We start from the raw sequence: 15,327 nt of genomic DNA on the forward strand, positions 1-15,327 counted from the left end.
AGTAGATATATTGAATCCCTTCATGTCTGTGCAGTGAAATCAGGCAAGATTGTGCACGATTGCAAAGTTTCAGGGTAAAACTGCAAATTTTAAGACAGAGAACCATTGGCTGGAGTTTTGTTCTAAGATCTCTAACATCAAGACATGTAGCTGGAAAATTCCTTGGACTTCAGAGGAGCCTTGGCAGCCTAAGAAAAATGTTTCTAGAAACTGGGATGGGGAGGGGGAGAGTGTTTCTTCCCCTTTGAACCATCACACAGCAGTGGGATTGGGATCACTCCCAACTGTTCCAGAGCTTTGCTGATGCTCCTGCACAGTCACCCCTTCTCTTCTTCCAGCACGAGCAGCTTCACCTTTAGGGCACATTCAGGCCTTGTGAAAACTTTGGATTTAGTTGATTCAGTGTTTTGTTTAGTTAATTACAAGCTTCACAAATTCTCTTTGGAGCATGGGGGATAGTTTGGTCCTTTCCATCTTTTTTACTGGCAACAATAAGTTTCTAATCACACATTGATTCACAATGGAACAACGTTGATTTAAACCCCCTGGGTCTTTGCTTACTGGTTTTGATGCTCTTAAACTTCACTGATTTTGTGTATTGCTACAGAAGAAATCTAATTTTGTCTCCAGAGGAATGAAGGAGTGATTACAATGCAAGGCCAGTCATTCTGAACAGGGCTTTGTCTTCTTTGGTATGAGAGGACAATTAATAAATGTAGGGCTTCTGTAGTTAATATTTGAAAATAAGAACTTCCTATAAAGGAAGAGGTGAATTCAAGACAAGGTTATGGTTTTAAAACTTGTCAGTTTGAAAAATACTAAAAAAATATGCATATTGAACAACATGCTTGGGTTCCCAGCTTTCCATATTTAAAGCAAGATGTCTGGCTGATTTTAGCAAAAGCATTTACTTCCCAAATTTCCACCTCAGTAGCCACCTGGGAGATGAGTGCTCTGTATCTGCCAATGCAAAATAAGGAGGAGACAAAACAGTCACTTGATTGGGATTTTACAGGAAGGAATTTTATAAGTCCACTTACCAGAAACCTTTGTCCATTTATGCTGTGCTTTCTCACGACTTTCTCACAGTCCTTGTACTTTAGCTGTCAAAGAAAAGATGATTATTGCACCCCTAATTGTAAGTATCAATTGAGACACTTAAATATATGGCTGGCTGTGAGTAGATGCTTCGAGCTACCCTATTTTGTGTGTTATGACCTGTCTAAATGGCTCATTTGGTTCCACAAACATGGATTTTTATGGCAGAGATTCTTCAGTGGACCTGAGGATTTTCATCCATTTAGAAAGATGTAATTCCTCACATTTACCAACCACCTCACAGTAGCCTGGCCCCAAGAGATATTTAGAAAATGGATATTTTGGTACTGACAGGGATGAGCAGTTGCAGAAAACAAGAATTACAGCAAAAACCTGGAATACTGAAGGCCTGACCCTAGTCACAGAATTCACTGTTGTGACTGAAAGGCCTCCAATCCCAGATGGAAATCCCACTTGTTAATCCTGGAGATTACTTATAATATTTGGGAAGCTTTTCCACAATATTGTTTTACAATAACATTTAGGACAAGGGCTGGTCATGTACAGGTTGATGATGTAGCTTTAAACATTTCCAGTAGATAAGGAACCCAAAGAGCAGGCAGACAAAGTGATTTTTGGAGGCTTCGAGGCAGGAGAATGGCCCTTGTCCTGCCTGAAACTTTAGTTAGTGAAAGTTATGGAGGCAAATTTTCTGTTTAAGGAGTAATCTTGGTGTGAGAATGGATCCTGAAAACATCTAGACAGCAGAGAGAATATTTTTAAGAGCCAACTCTGCTAAATATTTCAGGATACACATTAAGATTTTGTGCAGGCTGAGGACTTAAACCTGTGAGTAATTTCTTTCATACAATAAGCACAATTTCTTTTACACAATAAGCACTATTTCTTTCATACAATAAGCACTATCATGACATTGTCAGCACAAGTCTGTGCAGGGGGAGCAACTGCAACACTTGGGACTGAGACCTAAACTCATTCTTAAACCAGTTGATGGAAAATACTGATTAGCTGTTAAAAATAACCTTCAGGATATTCCAAATATGAACGTTTTTGCTTTTTCTAAAAAAAAAAAAAAAAAAAAAAAAAGAAGAAGAAAAATTAAAGACTTTGGAAATTATTTGAAAATTTGGGGGTTTGTTGGTTCTTCCCTCTTTTGAATGCATGGTTTGATTTAACACAGGCTTTAAGTTACTTTAAGTTAACACACCTAGAATTAGATGTTATTATTGATAAGAATGAAGAATTTGTATTTGACAGACAGTGAGGACTTTATTCATGCCCTAATGCATCACAGTATTGTCACATAAACTCCTGGTGTGTGTGCTGGCTGAATTTTGCTCATGTGAAGGAGTAAGCCAGCAATGAATTGATGAAAATCGTACCCTGTGTCACGAGTAAATCACGTCAGGTGACAGAAAATTGGAAGGTGATTGTCCTGGGAATATTATTCCACAATTAGCTTATTTGAGAAGGAGAAAAAAATGCTTTTCCCTCTTGGAGTTGAATCCTGGTCTTTGATAAATTTTAGTGACATGTGTGAAGGAAATTATATGAGTTTATCGGGGGAGATCTGGTCACTTATGACAGGTGAATTAGGCTGAGTTAGGCTGACATTGTTTTCTTACCCAGATTTCTTAGCTGATTTAAAGCAGCTTGTGCCCGGATTCACTTCTCCAAATGTGGAATGCCAAGATTATCTCTGTCCTGGGGGGTATCTCAATCAGTAAATACAGCTACTAAACAATAAATGTAACCACGTACATTCACTTATGGTAGAACTGACAGTTAACCCATTTATCTCTGTTCAGAATATCAAGATCAGCTCTTTCAGGAAGCCACTTCCCTTCTTAATTTCTTGGAAATGGGGATATAACCCCCCTCACTGCATCAGAGTTGTAATGTTTTTCGTATTTGTCTGAAGTCACCTGTTGATAATGATCTCATCTGTTCCATCTCCAGTTTTTGGTTTCACTTTCCTGTGCCACCAACCCCTGCCCGCTAAAATTAGGGGTTTGTAAGTAGCTGGCAGTTTTACTTCTCTGTGTTTGATCTGCTTCAGTTTTGCATTCTAGTGTCAAACTTGCCTCAACTCCCCCAGATAAAACTCCCTTTATAGAGTTATAGGAGCTGCTGAAAAAATAAACTTCATGTGATCCCAAAATGAAGCCCAAAGTGTCCCAAGGTTTTACAAGTCCAGCCATGGATGTGATTAGCAAAGACATTGAGGCTCATTTGTGACAGGGAGCAATTTGGGGGGAAAAAAGCTCTCTTCTGAAAAATCATTGACGATGCCACAGAAAACTTGTAATCTTCACACCTGAATGCCTTCCACAGCTGTTAATGTTGCACCAACAAGCAATAACGTAGCTGCAAGTGTAAAGCCACCAGTTTCTCTTACACCCAATTTAAAAAGCACTTTCAAGCTTCATTTATAGATTTCACTGCCCAGTTCGGCTCAGCTTTTTATCTGACAGCGGTTTTGCTTTCGGTGTGCCCGTTGTCAAAGACCCAAATCTGGCCCAGGCAATGTCACAGGAGCTTCCTCCTCGGTCCCATGAAGGCAAAACCCCAGTTCAACTCACCGTCCTAAAATACTCTGCCAGGTCATCGGCGTTCCAGGTCACCACGTCCGAGCGGTAGGGAACGTTCCGCAGGTCCATGGTGAGTTTTTCCTCCTCTGGGTGCTCAGAGGGTGTTCATAGCAGTGCTGCCAATGAACCAGCCATGGATTCCCTCTGTGTGAGCCCTTCCAGCCTGCCCAGGAGTTCCTTGCCCGGCTGGTTCTGCCAAAGACCTGCCCTTTCTGCTTCAGAGCTCTGTTGTTGGGACGTTCCAGAGAGAGATGCTGCTTCCTCTGACACAAAATGGTCTCTTCTCAGAAAAGTTGCAGCCAGTCAGCCTCACCACTTCCTTTCTCTGAATATAAATAAGTAAACAAGGAAGCACAGCAAAGTGGTGAGAATGTTCTGCCTGCTACAGTCAGCTCCTATGGACCCTGCGTGCTTGGAATTGCATATATAAAAGTTCTTGTATTTACAGGCTCTGTACAGCATAAAAATATTGCTGTGTTATCTGCATAGACCTGGGTTACTCCCTGTGCAAGTTTACCCCTCCAAAGAAGAAAATGTTCACTTAAGAGAAACTTCTAGTATTTACCTCACTACCTGAAGTGTCCAGTACATTTCTTTGATTTGTACTGCAATAAAAGGTTACTGTTGGAGTTGTACAGGAGGAATTCAGGACTCATGGAATTATGGTCAGAATTCCTTCAGCTAAGGAATCACTCAGTGAAACTAAAAAAAAAAATAATGGACAAGTTTAGATGGCAAATTATTACATTGCCATTGTTCCAATGCTTCATTTTTCAGCTACCTCTTATGAGCATTTCTGTGCCTGAAAAAGAATCTACAAAACCATAAAATTATCAGAGGGACACAAGAGACTTTCATCTGTCATGTACAGCCAATTCAGGCACCTTCCTGTCTGGAGGTCCTTTTGGTGAGATTACACTGAGTAATTACAACAGGCCTGGTTTTTAAAAACAGAATATTCATTCTCTCTTTTCTTCTTGTGATGGTGAGAATGCTCAGATCACTACTAACAAGTGCTCCACTAGGCTGCACAAAAGGTGATAATCTGTGCCCTGTACTAATTACAATAGGTGCATAGTCCTAAAACACTGGAAAGTTTCTCTTCTTTTTATAATGATCAAAGAAATGCTTATTAGATGCTCCCTTGCTTCCAGTTCCTGAGGACCTTTTAACCCTGGATCTGTAATCTGCAACTGTGTTGCATATGAGTGCTCATATTTGAGATCAGATCTTCATGGTATTCAAATAAGAGCTGATATAAAGTAGCTTACTTCTATTTCTGGAGGTATTTTGGTCCCAGCTGTTCCCAGCAGCGCAGCATTTCTTAACCATGTGACACAGTCGTGTTTTCTGGGTTCTTATCTGAAGTGATGTGAATCATCTGAGGCGTGTCCTGACAGTATCACAGAAATATCATCACCCCCAGGTTTGGGGTGGAAACAGGACTAAATGAACTCCTGTCAAAGAATCCTGAAAGGAGAAGTTGCTCTCCTGGTGCATTGTCAGCAGTGGTGAGGGGGAGGTTACACGACTCCACCTCGGACATCCCAACACATCCTCTGCATTTCAGAGAGAGACAAGTTTCTTACAGCACAGGGACAGGAAGAAACCTGTGCTATAATTTCTAATTGTTCATTCTAATACAGTGTTTCATTACCTTTAATCTGATTTCTATCCCAAATTGTCTTAATTTAACAAGATTACAACTCAGAAACTGAGAAACTTCGGCTGGAAGCGTGGAAAAGGAAAAGAAACAGCTTTTTATTAACAAAATCTGAATAAACAATGAATGATGCAATCAAAAACTTTTAGGAGAAACAAAACAAAGTCCCAATTCCCCAGGTGGGGGAAGAAACCCACGGCAAGCTGGGGAGGGAGTGGGGGAAAGGCAGGACTGTCCCAGCAGTTCAAAAGCCGCTCTCAGCCACGTGTGCTCACAGCCACCGATGAAAGAGTCTTTTTCCCCCCAGGCAGACTTGAAAGCAGAATCCCTCACTCTGAGATGGGTTGGTCTCTCTCTCTCTCAGTTGTCCTCTGTGAGGAGTAGTGCCATTTGTACTAATATAAAACTCATTACCCTGGCCAAAATTTATTCTGGTGACGTTACAGAGGAAATGCAGCATCGTTTATTCTGATGCTGAGCAAGGAGAAAAGCAGTCACCTCTAAAGTCAGTCTAGTCCAGAGAGCAGCTAACACAGAAGTTCTAACACATGCATCTCCTCTCATTGTTTGCTTGGATCCTGTCTCTGCCCCGTGAGTACATTACAGCTGCACATGCACTTGAGCTTTGTCTTTCTCTGCAACTTCTTTTGCAAAGTTACAAACGCATCAGATGTGGTGGCCAAGGGAGGCCTGCTGAGGAAACACCACTGGAAACACCCCTACATTTGAATTTGCAGTGATACTCCCAGACCAGTGTAACCACTTCAAACTGCACTTCCAGCCTATGTGAGTGTTTGAAGATGCCAATGGGAAATGTTCAACTCACCATGCATGAGTGACGACCCCCAGTCCCAACCAGACTGCTCTTTTCTCTTTTACTTGCTCCTCTGTTCACTCTTCTCACTTGTTTGTTATTCCTCTTTCTCTCTTCACTGCTGTTACCTCCAGAATTATCACGTTCTCCCACATGTTCCTGTTTCCCCCTCAGCTTGAAGAGGCAATTTCAGCACTGCTGGTCCCTGAGAATGGACATCAAGAGAGAAACAGCTGAATGTCCACAATTGTGCCAGAATCTTTAGTCAGGTTTGGGTGGGAGTGTAAGGGAGGATGTCTGGGAAGCCACCACATGGGATTTGTTTGGAGGAAGACAGGTAGACTTGAGCACTGGGGCAATTAAGTGAACCCCAGCCAAGCAGACAGGGCCACTGAGGGTTCCTGGGGCAGAATGTCAGGTTTGACAGGACACATGCAGAAATTTGGTGATGATTAGAGGAAATCCTAACTGTCTGCTGGGACTGATCACATGCTTTGAATCTTAGGAGTTCAATTTTATATTTCAAGAAATGAAATAGGCAGCACAAGACACATCTGTTCTATAACATAATTTGTTATATATTTCAGTTGGCAATCCCATCAAGTGGGTTTTAAACTCTTAGATTTTCAAATGCTGAGAAACATTGATATTACAGCTATTATCAGGTGCATACATTTCCACTGAGACCTTTTTTTTTTGCACTCTTTTTACAAAGTTGGTGTTTTAAAGGCATTTTTAACCCTGCAGTGGCACAACCTTCACATAAAAAATGTGTCCCCTCGACAGCAGCTGCCAGTGGTACAGTTCTTGTGATGCAGTGATGGTCTGGTGACTGATGTTTGAAAATGTGAGAGTCAAACCATTTTAGGCAACACAGGGGGGAAATTCACACTGCTCACATTCTGCTGCCTTCAAACAGCAACGATGTTTCTCATTTTCTCTCACCTCTTTCTGGTGGTGTTCTGCCCCTGTTTTAAGTGGAGTCAAGGGCTTGCTTTGAACAGCTTTCAGAATGGTTTGTTTTTCTAGAATAACTCAGGTTATGTGTCCGTTTCCCTGCTATTTGCTGTAAAAATAAGGTAAGTATTTAGAGATATTCTAAAAAGAGTATTGTTTTCTCAGGTACATGACATTCACTCTGTTGGAGTCATAAATGGCATAATGCATCTAGTTTGTTTAAAGATGCTGCCAAAAAATGCAGAGAACCCCCAGCAAACCTCAGCAAAGACATCTACTGAGGAAAGACTGAACAAACCCTTTGCTTAGTGTGAGAAAGGGAAGCTGGAGATGAGGGAAGGAAAAAGGAGGTAAAATTGGTGACTCTAGGGGACAGCAGTGAGCTGCTCTTGTGACCTGTGAAAGGCTGTGCTCCCAAGGAAAGCTGCTGAAGCTTGAGAAGGAGGAACTGTGGGCTGAGGAATTCTCCTGCCCAGAGCCTGGGCTGGTCAGAGCAGCTCAGCTCAGCTCATCCAGTGCCAGCTGTGCTGTGACACTGAAGGGGCCAAAAGCACAGCTGGAAAGGAGGTTGTGTTTTGGATATGAGACTCCTCTGCTAATACAGGATTTGCCAGGCACAGAACACCACCAGTGAACACACTGGCTTTGGATTTGAGTGTGTAAGTTTGACAGAGTTAAGGGTGAAGATGAAGAAAGTTAAAACCACACCCCTTAGTCCGGAGTAACTGCTCTGATCCTCCCCACCTGGCACAAAGCACAGGATTCCTCCTGCCAGCTCCAGGAAAGACTCTGCCAAGGGGGCAGTTGGCAAGACCTTGGCCCTGCAAGGCTCCAGTTACCCCCAGGGCTCTCTTCCACTGGCCCAGCTCCCTTTTGCCATAAAGCTCCTGCTTTAGCTCCCAGCTGGCCCCTGACACTGCTGTGTCCCTCAGAATTGGGCTCTGCTGGAAATCAGCATCCCTGGGAGCTGCTATTCCCAGATGGAGCTGAAGCCCAAGGTATTCCCATTCAGTGCTTCCACAGCAGGCTTTGGCTTCCATTTGCTTTGCCTTCTTTTATTTTCTGGTGGGTTTTTTTTTGGTACGTGTTTATCGAAGCAACCCAAAAAACCCCAAAACTGTTCTTTTGCAGCAAAGACAACTGAACAGCAATAAAAATGGCAATTTTTATTTCATCAAAGTTTTTTAAAAAGCAGCATTTCAAGTCTATCCACCTATTCTTACAGCTAAAGAAATCATGATTATTTTAACTCAGCCCGTTTTTTGATATGTTCATCAAATGAACTATGGATACCCATGAACAGCTTCTTGGCTCTGACATTCAGACTGTAAATGATCTTTTTATTTAAATAGGCAGTTGTTTTAACCCAAACAAAGCCAACTCTATAGAACTTGCAGAGTTCACTGTAAACTGGTCAACAAGGTGGGATTTTGGCCACTGTACCCATCACAAGGAAGGCTTGTGAAGCAAATGTTGCAGTTGCAGGGCATCTTGTCCATACACAAACCCAGAGTGGATTCTGATCCCAGCAGCTTATTTCCAATTCTCTAAATATTTCAACAGCTTACTGACCAGAGAGAAAAGCATTTGTGATTTTGCAATGCTGAGACAAACTAAAAACGCTCCAACAGCTTTTACGTTGACGTGCTCATTTCAGACCTTCACGGGTAAAGATTTTGCCAATCCTGAAAGTTTTTGAGAGCGAATTTCACAGATCAGAAAATAGATGTCTGGGAGGAAAACAAGCTGCTGGTAACCAGCATCGCCTGGGGTACAGTTTTGTTTTTAATGTTAGTTTAGTTTTCAATATTTATGTTCCTCTCTGTGACTGGCTCAGAGTTTCCAAGGAGCTGAATTCTTGAACATCCCATGCTTCTCAAATTTTCGGGGTCACCTTGTGTTCAAAATGTGTATTCATAAGTGTATTCATAATAGGAGATATTTTTTCTCAGAAACATGGATTTTGCATATATTTTAAATTGTACTCAGACAAAGATGTCAACTAAATAAAGATAAAAATAAAGAACAAGACAAAATAAAGAACAAACATAACAGTTTTGGGTGGTGGAACACAACGATGCTGTCCCTGCTCAAGAACTGAGGTCAAGACAATGAAGACGCCCCGGAAAGACAAAAGAAGAACTTCCAGGGGTGTGGCTATGTAAACAACCTAATGAATACGTATAAAGGAAGTCAGAATATCTATTAAATATGTAAAGAGTGTGTGTAATAAAAAGCTCTGTCCATCTGTCACTTGGCATGTTTTATTAGAAGAGCTCTCCTCCCATTAAAAATTCCATTTTTAACATCTACAAATTGGCATTAAGAAGTTTGTCTCTGCTGGTATCATTTTTGGCCTCCCAGATGGGACAGCTCTGCCTGACCTGCCATGGATCTGAGGGATCTCTGGATCTTCCTGCCAGCACCAGGACTTTCCTGGAGAAGACCACAGATCCCTGGAGCAGTCTGGGACACAGGTAAGATCCCAGTTGATAATAAGGCATTTTTTGGGGAATCCTGCCCATACAAGACGTGTGGATTTTCCAGCACATTGGGTGGGTTCTTTGGTGTTTGGGTTTGTTTTATTGATTGATATTGGTTTGCATTTGTATTTGCTTCTGTACTGTAACATTTTGGGTCTGCTGTTCAGAGATGGGTAGCGGACAATCCGAAGGGGACATTTTGAAAAAGTCCCCACTTGGCTGCATTTTAGGAAGACTGACGAACCCCCCAGGGAACAGTTACCAGGGAGAAATGAATTAAGTATTGTAATCAAAGGTAACCATTATGGAACATTGGTTCCCACCTTAAAAACAGCATTAATTGTAACAATGTGTGTTATAATTCAAAGCGGGATGAGGTTAAGGATGCTGACATGGCTTTCACTTTGCAGAACCATCTGGAATGGCAGCAAGACTGTGGTGTAAATCCAGCCCCCTCGGACCCATTGGTGTGAGCCCTGGAAAAGGAGAATCAAGGGAAACAGTTAAAATGTTGGTTTTCAACGCGTGGCACAGGAAAAATTTGTTCTAGACATCTCCCTGATAAGGAGGACGAGTTAGATCCCATGGTTGGCCCCCCTTGTAGGTTGAGTGGGGGAACAGATAATCAAGATGCAGAAACCAATCTTGCAAGGGAACTGGCATGTGAAGAGGCAGATTTAGCACGTCCAGAAGAAAAGGTAATGTGTCAGAGAGAGAAGAGAATTTCAGTCTGGTTGCAGGAAGAACCAGAGCTAGACAAGGAGGGGTGGTAGTGGCTTCCCCTCCATGAAATAACCCAGACTAAATGGCAAAAGCATTCAAAATGATGATTAAACCCCAGGATCTGGACTAGAAGGATATCAATGCCGTGTTAGAGGTGTTGTTTGATAGTATGGAGTAAGAAATGGTTGTTAAAACCAGGAGGAGTTTTTTGGAAGAGCAGATTTTGATGGGTAGCATACAGATTATGTTGGACACTAAAGTGGTTCACAGTGTTAGATTTGAAAAATGCCTTTATCCCTTTGAGTTCTGAAAGTCAAGAGCTTTTTCCTTCTGAATGGGAAAACCCAAACACAGAGAGGAAAAACCAGCTGACTTGAATAGTCCTCCCACGGGGTGGGGGGTGGGGGTAAAAGAGCCCCACAATATTTGGAAATCAATTGGCAAAAGAACTGGAGGACTGGAGAACTCAAAATCCCGGTGGGGCCTTGTTACAGCAGGTGGATGACGTTTTGACAGGCACTGAAACTAAACAGCAGGGTTGGGATCAGGCTGTGGCACCACCGGATTCCCCCGGGATGGAGTGGATACAGGGTATCAAAGCCCAGAGCGTGGGCAGTCGAGAGCACAGGAACCCACCCCGGGTCTGGAAACCCTCCAGGGGCAACGGAAGCTGGGATGGGAACAGAAAGAAACAATCCCTCAACCACAGCCACAAAGGGGGAGAGGATTGTGGGCACTTCTCAGGATGGCTGGAAAATGTCCACCCTGGGCCTGCCATGAGGGGTTGCCAGTACAGCCACTGACAGCTCAGAAGGACTGTAAATGAACTAATTAATATGTGCTAAGAGTATCTAATGAATATGTAGACAGGATGTGTAATAGAAAGCCCTGTTCACCTGTCATTTGATTAGAGGAGCTCTTCTCCAAACCTCCAGCATGCTGAATGAAGAAAAATGCCCTTTTTAACATCTACAAATTGGTGTTAAGAAGTTTGTTTCTGTTGCTTTTCAGTAATTGAAGGCTTTTTTTCTTTTTTTCCTTTTCTATTTTTTTTTAATTTGTTTGTGGGGACTTTTTGTTTATTTTGATTTATTTGGGTCTAGGGGGTTTTTTTCTGTTCTGTACTGGCTGATGGGTCGTGAACTACTTCGTATTTCAGATTTAAACTTTCATAATTAAAATTACATTTTCCAGAGAAAGTTCAGCACTTTTTATGTGTTTCTTCTTGTTTGACTGTTATCCCCTATATAATGTAACACATTGTGATGTTTAGACATTAGTTTCAGGTAGTTTTATTACAAGTGATTTATCAATAGCAAGGTATGACACTGAAAGAAATGTGAAGACAGACACTGAAGTGTCTGAACTGTGTGCTCTGAAAATTTCCTACAACTGCCTATTTTTAACTGTTCTGCAGAACTCCCACTTGTTTCCCATCCCATATCACTCTTTAATTTATCCAGGTTCAATAAAGCCTTTGAGCTCCTGGACATTTGTGTGGACCAGATATAAGATACCAGGTCTGGGAAGAAACAGAACAGCTCTTTATTATAATTGTTTGTCTTTCACACGGTTTGGTCAGCTGGTTGAGTTTTGTTTGGTTTTGTTACGGGAGGGTGCAGATGTCACTGAGCTGAGGTTCTGGGAGCAGATTTTCTTTCTCAGTGTCCATGAGCTGTTCTGTTGGACATCTCTGGGTTGTGAAGTTCTGGTGATTACAAACCTCTCACATTCAGTCTTCAGCCTGCAGTCTTCAACACAGGGAGCTGCTCATCCAAACACCATTTATAAGCTGCCTCTGTAAGCACACTGATTCAGAACACATTTTTTAAAGTTACCAAAATCAGGAGAGAGGCTTAATTTTGGAATTAACAAAACATGGTAGACTATTAAGTTGGAAGTATGAAAAAATTGCCATTTAGGGCTCTGGACATGGCACATTTTCAATCTCTGAATGAGAGGGGAACTAGGGAAAGGGGATCTCCAGAATTTATTAATTTACTAATGAAACCCTGAGGACTAGACATAGGAATAAGAAAAAGACTTTTTATATGGGCAAAACCTGAAACTGTTTTATGCTTGTTCCTGAACTATTGTGCAGCAAACACACAACTTTGTGTGATGCAGAACTGATTTTGTCAAAAGTCTTGATTCTTCTACCTCCCTCTTATTGACAAATAACTGATAAATGACTGAAGGGTCATGTCTAAGATGCCCTGATGGGTCACACAAACCCTGTCTGTCTGTGCTCACGTGTGTACTCTGGGTACAACTGTGCTGGGCTTGGCTTCTGGAGATGTTGGATGGGTGTGTTTTGACCCTCCAAAAAATTAATATATTAAGAGTGTCAGTCAGCTCTTTGTCCCGAAAATATTCTGCCCCATTTAGTAACTTAATCAGTTGGGGGAGCCATATAATCCTGATTGCAGAGTTATTTTTTTCCCTTTAGAAAAAAAACAGCTGTTGTCCAGCATCAGCTGAAAAACACTTCTTCAGTTCACTTCATTAACATCTTCATGCAATTGCTAATCAGAATAAGAGCCTTAGGCAGTGCTTATGGCTCTGGGCTCAGTTCTGACAATTGAGTCTTCCCCAGACAGGCACGTGTGGTACAAACTGATGGGTCAGCACAGGGGGGAACTTGTTTTCTGCACCACCTGTTTAATGAAATTACTCTTTCAGGTGGTTTGAGAAGCGAAAAAAATCTGGTTTGGTATTAAAAGATACGAACTGAAAATTTCTATGAAGGAAGTTATAAACCTTTATGTAATCAGGGTGAGCATGAGGAAAAAGAGAAACCCTGCCTAATTATAATAAGATGGGGGAAATCGTGAATGTTGCAAGATTCCAAAGATGCTTTAAAATGGACGAATGGAAAATGGGAAATTCCCTTTCATGCGGTAGAATACCTGCAACTGTTACTGTTGTCCAAATAAATATCAGGGGATTAAATTCGATACAAATATATTTATGTATTTCTCTTTTATCTCCACCCCGTGAATAAAATTGGAGATCATGCAGAAGATTCAGTCTCATTTTGCCATCTAGTGGCAACCCTTTGGTTTGCTGAGATACATTTCAGAAAAGCAAGAGGGTGTTAGATAGAAGGGTAAGAGCTACTAATTTCTTGGAAAAATCAGTTATTGGTCAAGATATTCAAAAGCCTAATTACATTTTATAGCAGCAGTGCACAAATAGGCACATTGCTAATGTGGATTTCCACTTGAAGGTACCATTTTTTGAGGTAATCCAGGTGTGTTTCTTCATATCTTTATGAATCTGGACCACTAGTGAATTTTTGCCTCGTGGATGTGAATCATTAATTTCCCTTTCCACTTTTTCTTGGATTTTTACCAAGATGGTGGTGTAGCTAAACATCTTATCTTTAGAAATATATAGGACAACTCGAGGCAGACTGGCTGGACAACCTATTTTTTTCTCCCTAGGGAAAAAGGACAAAACTTTTAAACTTTTTTTTTAAATTATTATTATAATTATAATTTTGTATTCAATTTACATTTCTTTGGTATGATTTTTTTTGGTGTGTCTGTACTTCAAGGTTTATAGTATTAATTTTTTTCCTCTTCCTATAGTTCTGTGAGATATTGTTCATTGTCTGGACCTCGAAGATCCCATGGTACTGCTTCTTCATGTTCTTCTATGAAGAAAAGCAGGAATAATAAAGCAGTCTGAAGATTTTAGGATCACATTGATCTGCACCGTCCTTATGCCTCCTTCCAAAGTGAATCCTACAGGCTGTTTGTTGATCTCTCCTCATTGCAAGAGCTTTGAGAGCTGATCTGTTGCTTGCAGGAGCTCAGCAGGGAAACACAAAAGCTGCTTTGGATTGTGCATTCGGATTGTGGAATGTCAGAGAAGATGCAGAGCCTGTATAAGGGGTAATATGGAATAATTCAGTATAGCCCAGCAAGTGACAGTGTTGTGAAGGGTTTGGAATTGTTCTTTGAGGTCCTGGACAGTGGGGCTGAATTCCTCTGCTAGAAATAAATAACACTGTCCCTGAAGATGAGGGTAACCCAGGTTCTTGTTAATAGATCCCTTGGGTCAGATTAGAGTGAAACAGCACTGAACGACCAATCTTTATAAATATATAAATTTATATAATATATAAATGTGTAGGGTTTATTTTAGAACAGTTTGGTTGCAGTGGAAAGCAGGTATGTAGCCACTTCGGTTATTAGCTATAGTAATGCAGCAATATAAACATATAAAAATAACGCTTAAGAACATGTATAAGGAAAAGAAAGAGGGAGGGTAAGAGTAGAAAGATCTCACCCAGTGAGGACACTTGATTGTAATTTCGATGTCTGTGCGTCACAGTGATGGTCACAGTCCTGATGCACCGGAGACGGGAGAAAGCCCACGAAACGCTTAGCTCGTTAATTAAAACGTTTGGGTTTAGGAGCGCCTCACTGGCAGCACTCATGGCCCATCAAATGGGATAACGGCCCTGCTGTAAATACGACTGTCCTGTGTGAATGCAACGTTCCTGGGGAGGTGATCATCAGCACAATAAAACTGTCCCAGCTATCAGCCTCGTCGACCCCACTACCGGCATTCGTTTGGAGTTTGGTGTCATTAGCCTCAACATGTTCCATGTTCCATGTCTCTCGCACACACCCGTGCTCTTAAACCCTCGTTTTAATATGCAGCAGAGATTTAGAGCAATTCACTCTCCTGTGCATCGGGAAAGTTTTTGAATTATTTCTTCATAGCAGATGTTTCTGACCCGCCAAAATTAGTCTTTCTTAGTAGGTACTGGAAGAAGCAGCAAGAAGCCTTCCAGCTGTCAATGTGAATAGTTTCAAACCCGGAGTCTCTTTTTGGGACATTTTTATCTGGGGTCTAATGACTGGGCTGATGATTCTGTTACGACATTCGGTGGTGCTGCTGGACTCGCTGCCTTTTCCCCGGCGCCCGCCTTGACCTGCCTTGAGGACAAGTAGAAAAGATAAGCATGACAAAGGAGGGGAAGCAAGAGGGGAGAGAGACAAAGGGAAAGCAAGCCCCCCAGGC

The 15,327-nt window shown here is 41.7% G+C and overlaps 1 protein-coding gene across 1 annotated transcript in view; it reads right to left on the minus strand.

The window, feature by feature from the left end:
* LCP2 (lymphocyte cytosolic protein 2) overlaps positions 1–6,209 on the minus strand; it is a 28,779-nt gene extending 22,570 nt beyond the window's left edge. Inside the window, exons 1-3 of the mRNA XM_029960256.1 lie at positions 6,140–6,209; positions 3,642–3,975; positions 1,041–1,103 (exon numbers count right to left, since the gene is read on the minus strand). Coding sequence (XP_029816116.1) covers positions 1,041–1,103; positions 3,642–3,719 — 141 coding nt within the window. The 5' untranslated portion in view covers positions 3,720–3,975; positions 6,140–6,209. The remainder of the gene's footprint in view (positions 1–1,040; positions 1,104–3,641; positions 3,976–6,139) is intronic.
* Between the last annotated feature and the right edge of the window lie 9,118 nt (positions 6,210–15,327).

This window comes from Manacus vitellinus, unplaced genomic scaffold, assembly GCF_001715985.3.
Source record: "Manacus vitellinus isolate BGI_N305 unplaced genomic scaffold, ASM171598v3 scaffold_25_pilon, whole genome shotgun sequence".
In the NCBI taxonomy this organism is placed as follows: domain Eukaryota; kingdom Metazoa; phylum Chordata; class Aves; order Passeriformes; family Pipridae; genus Manacus; species Manacus vitellinus.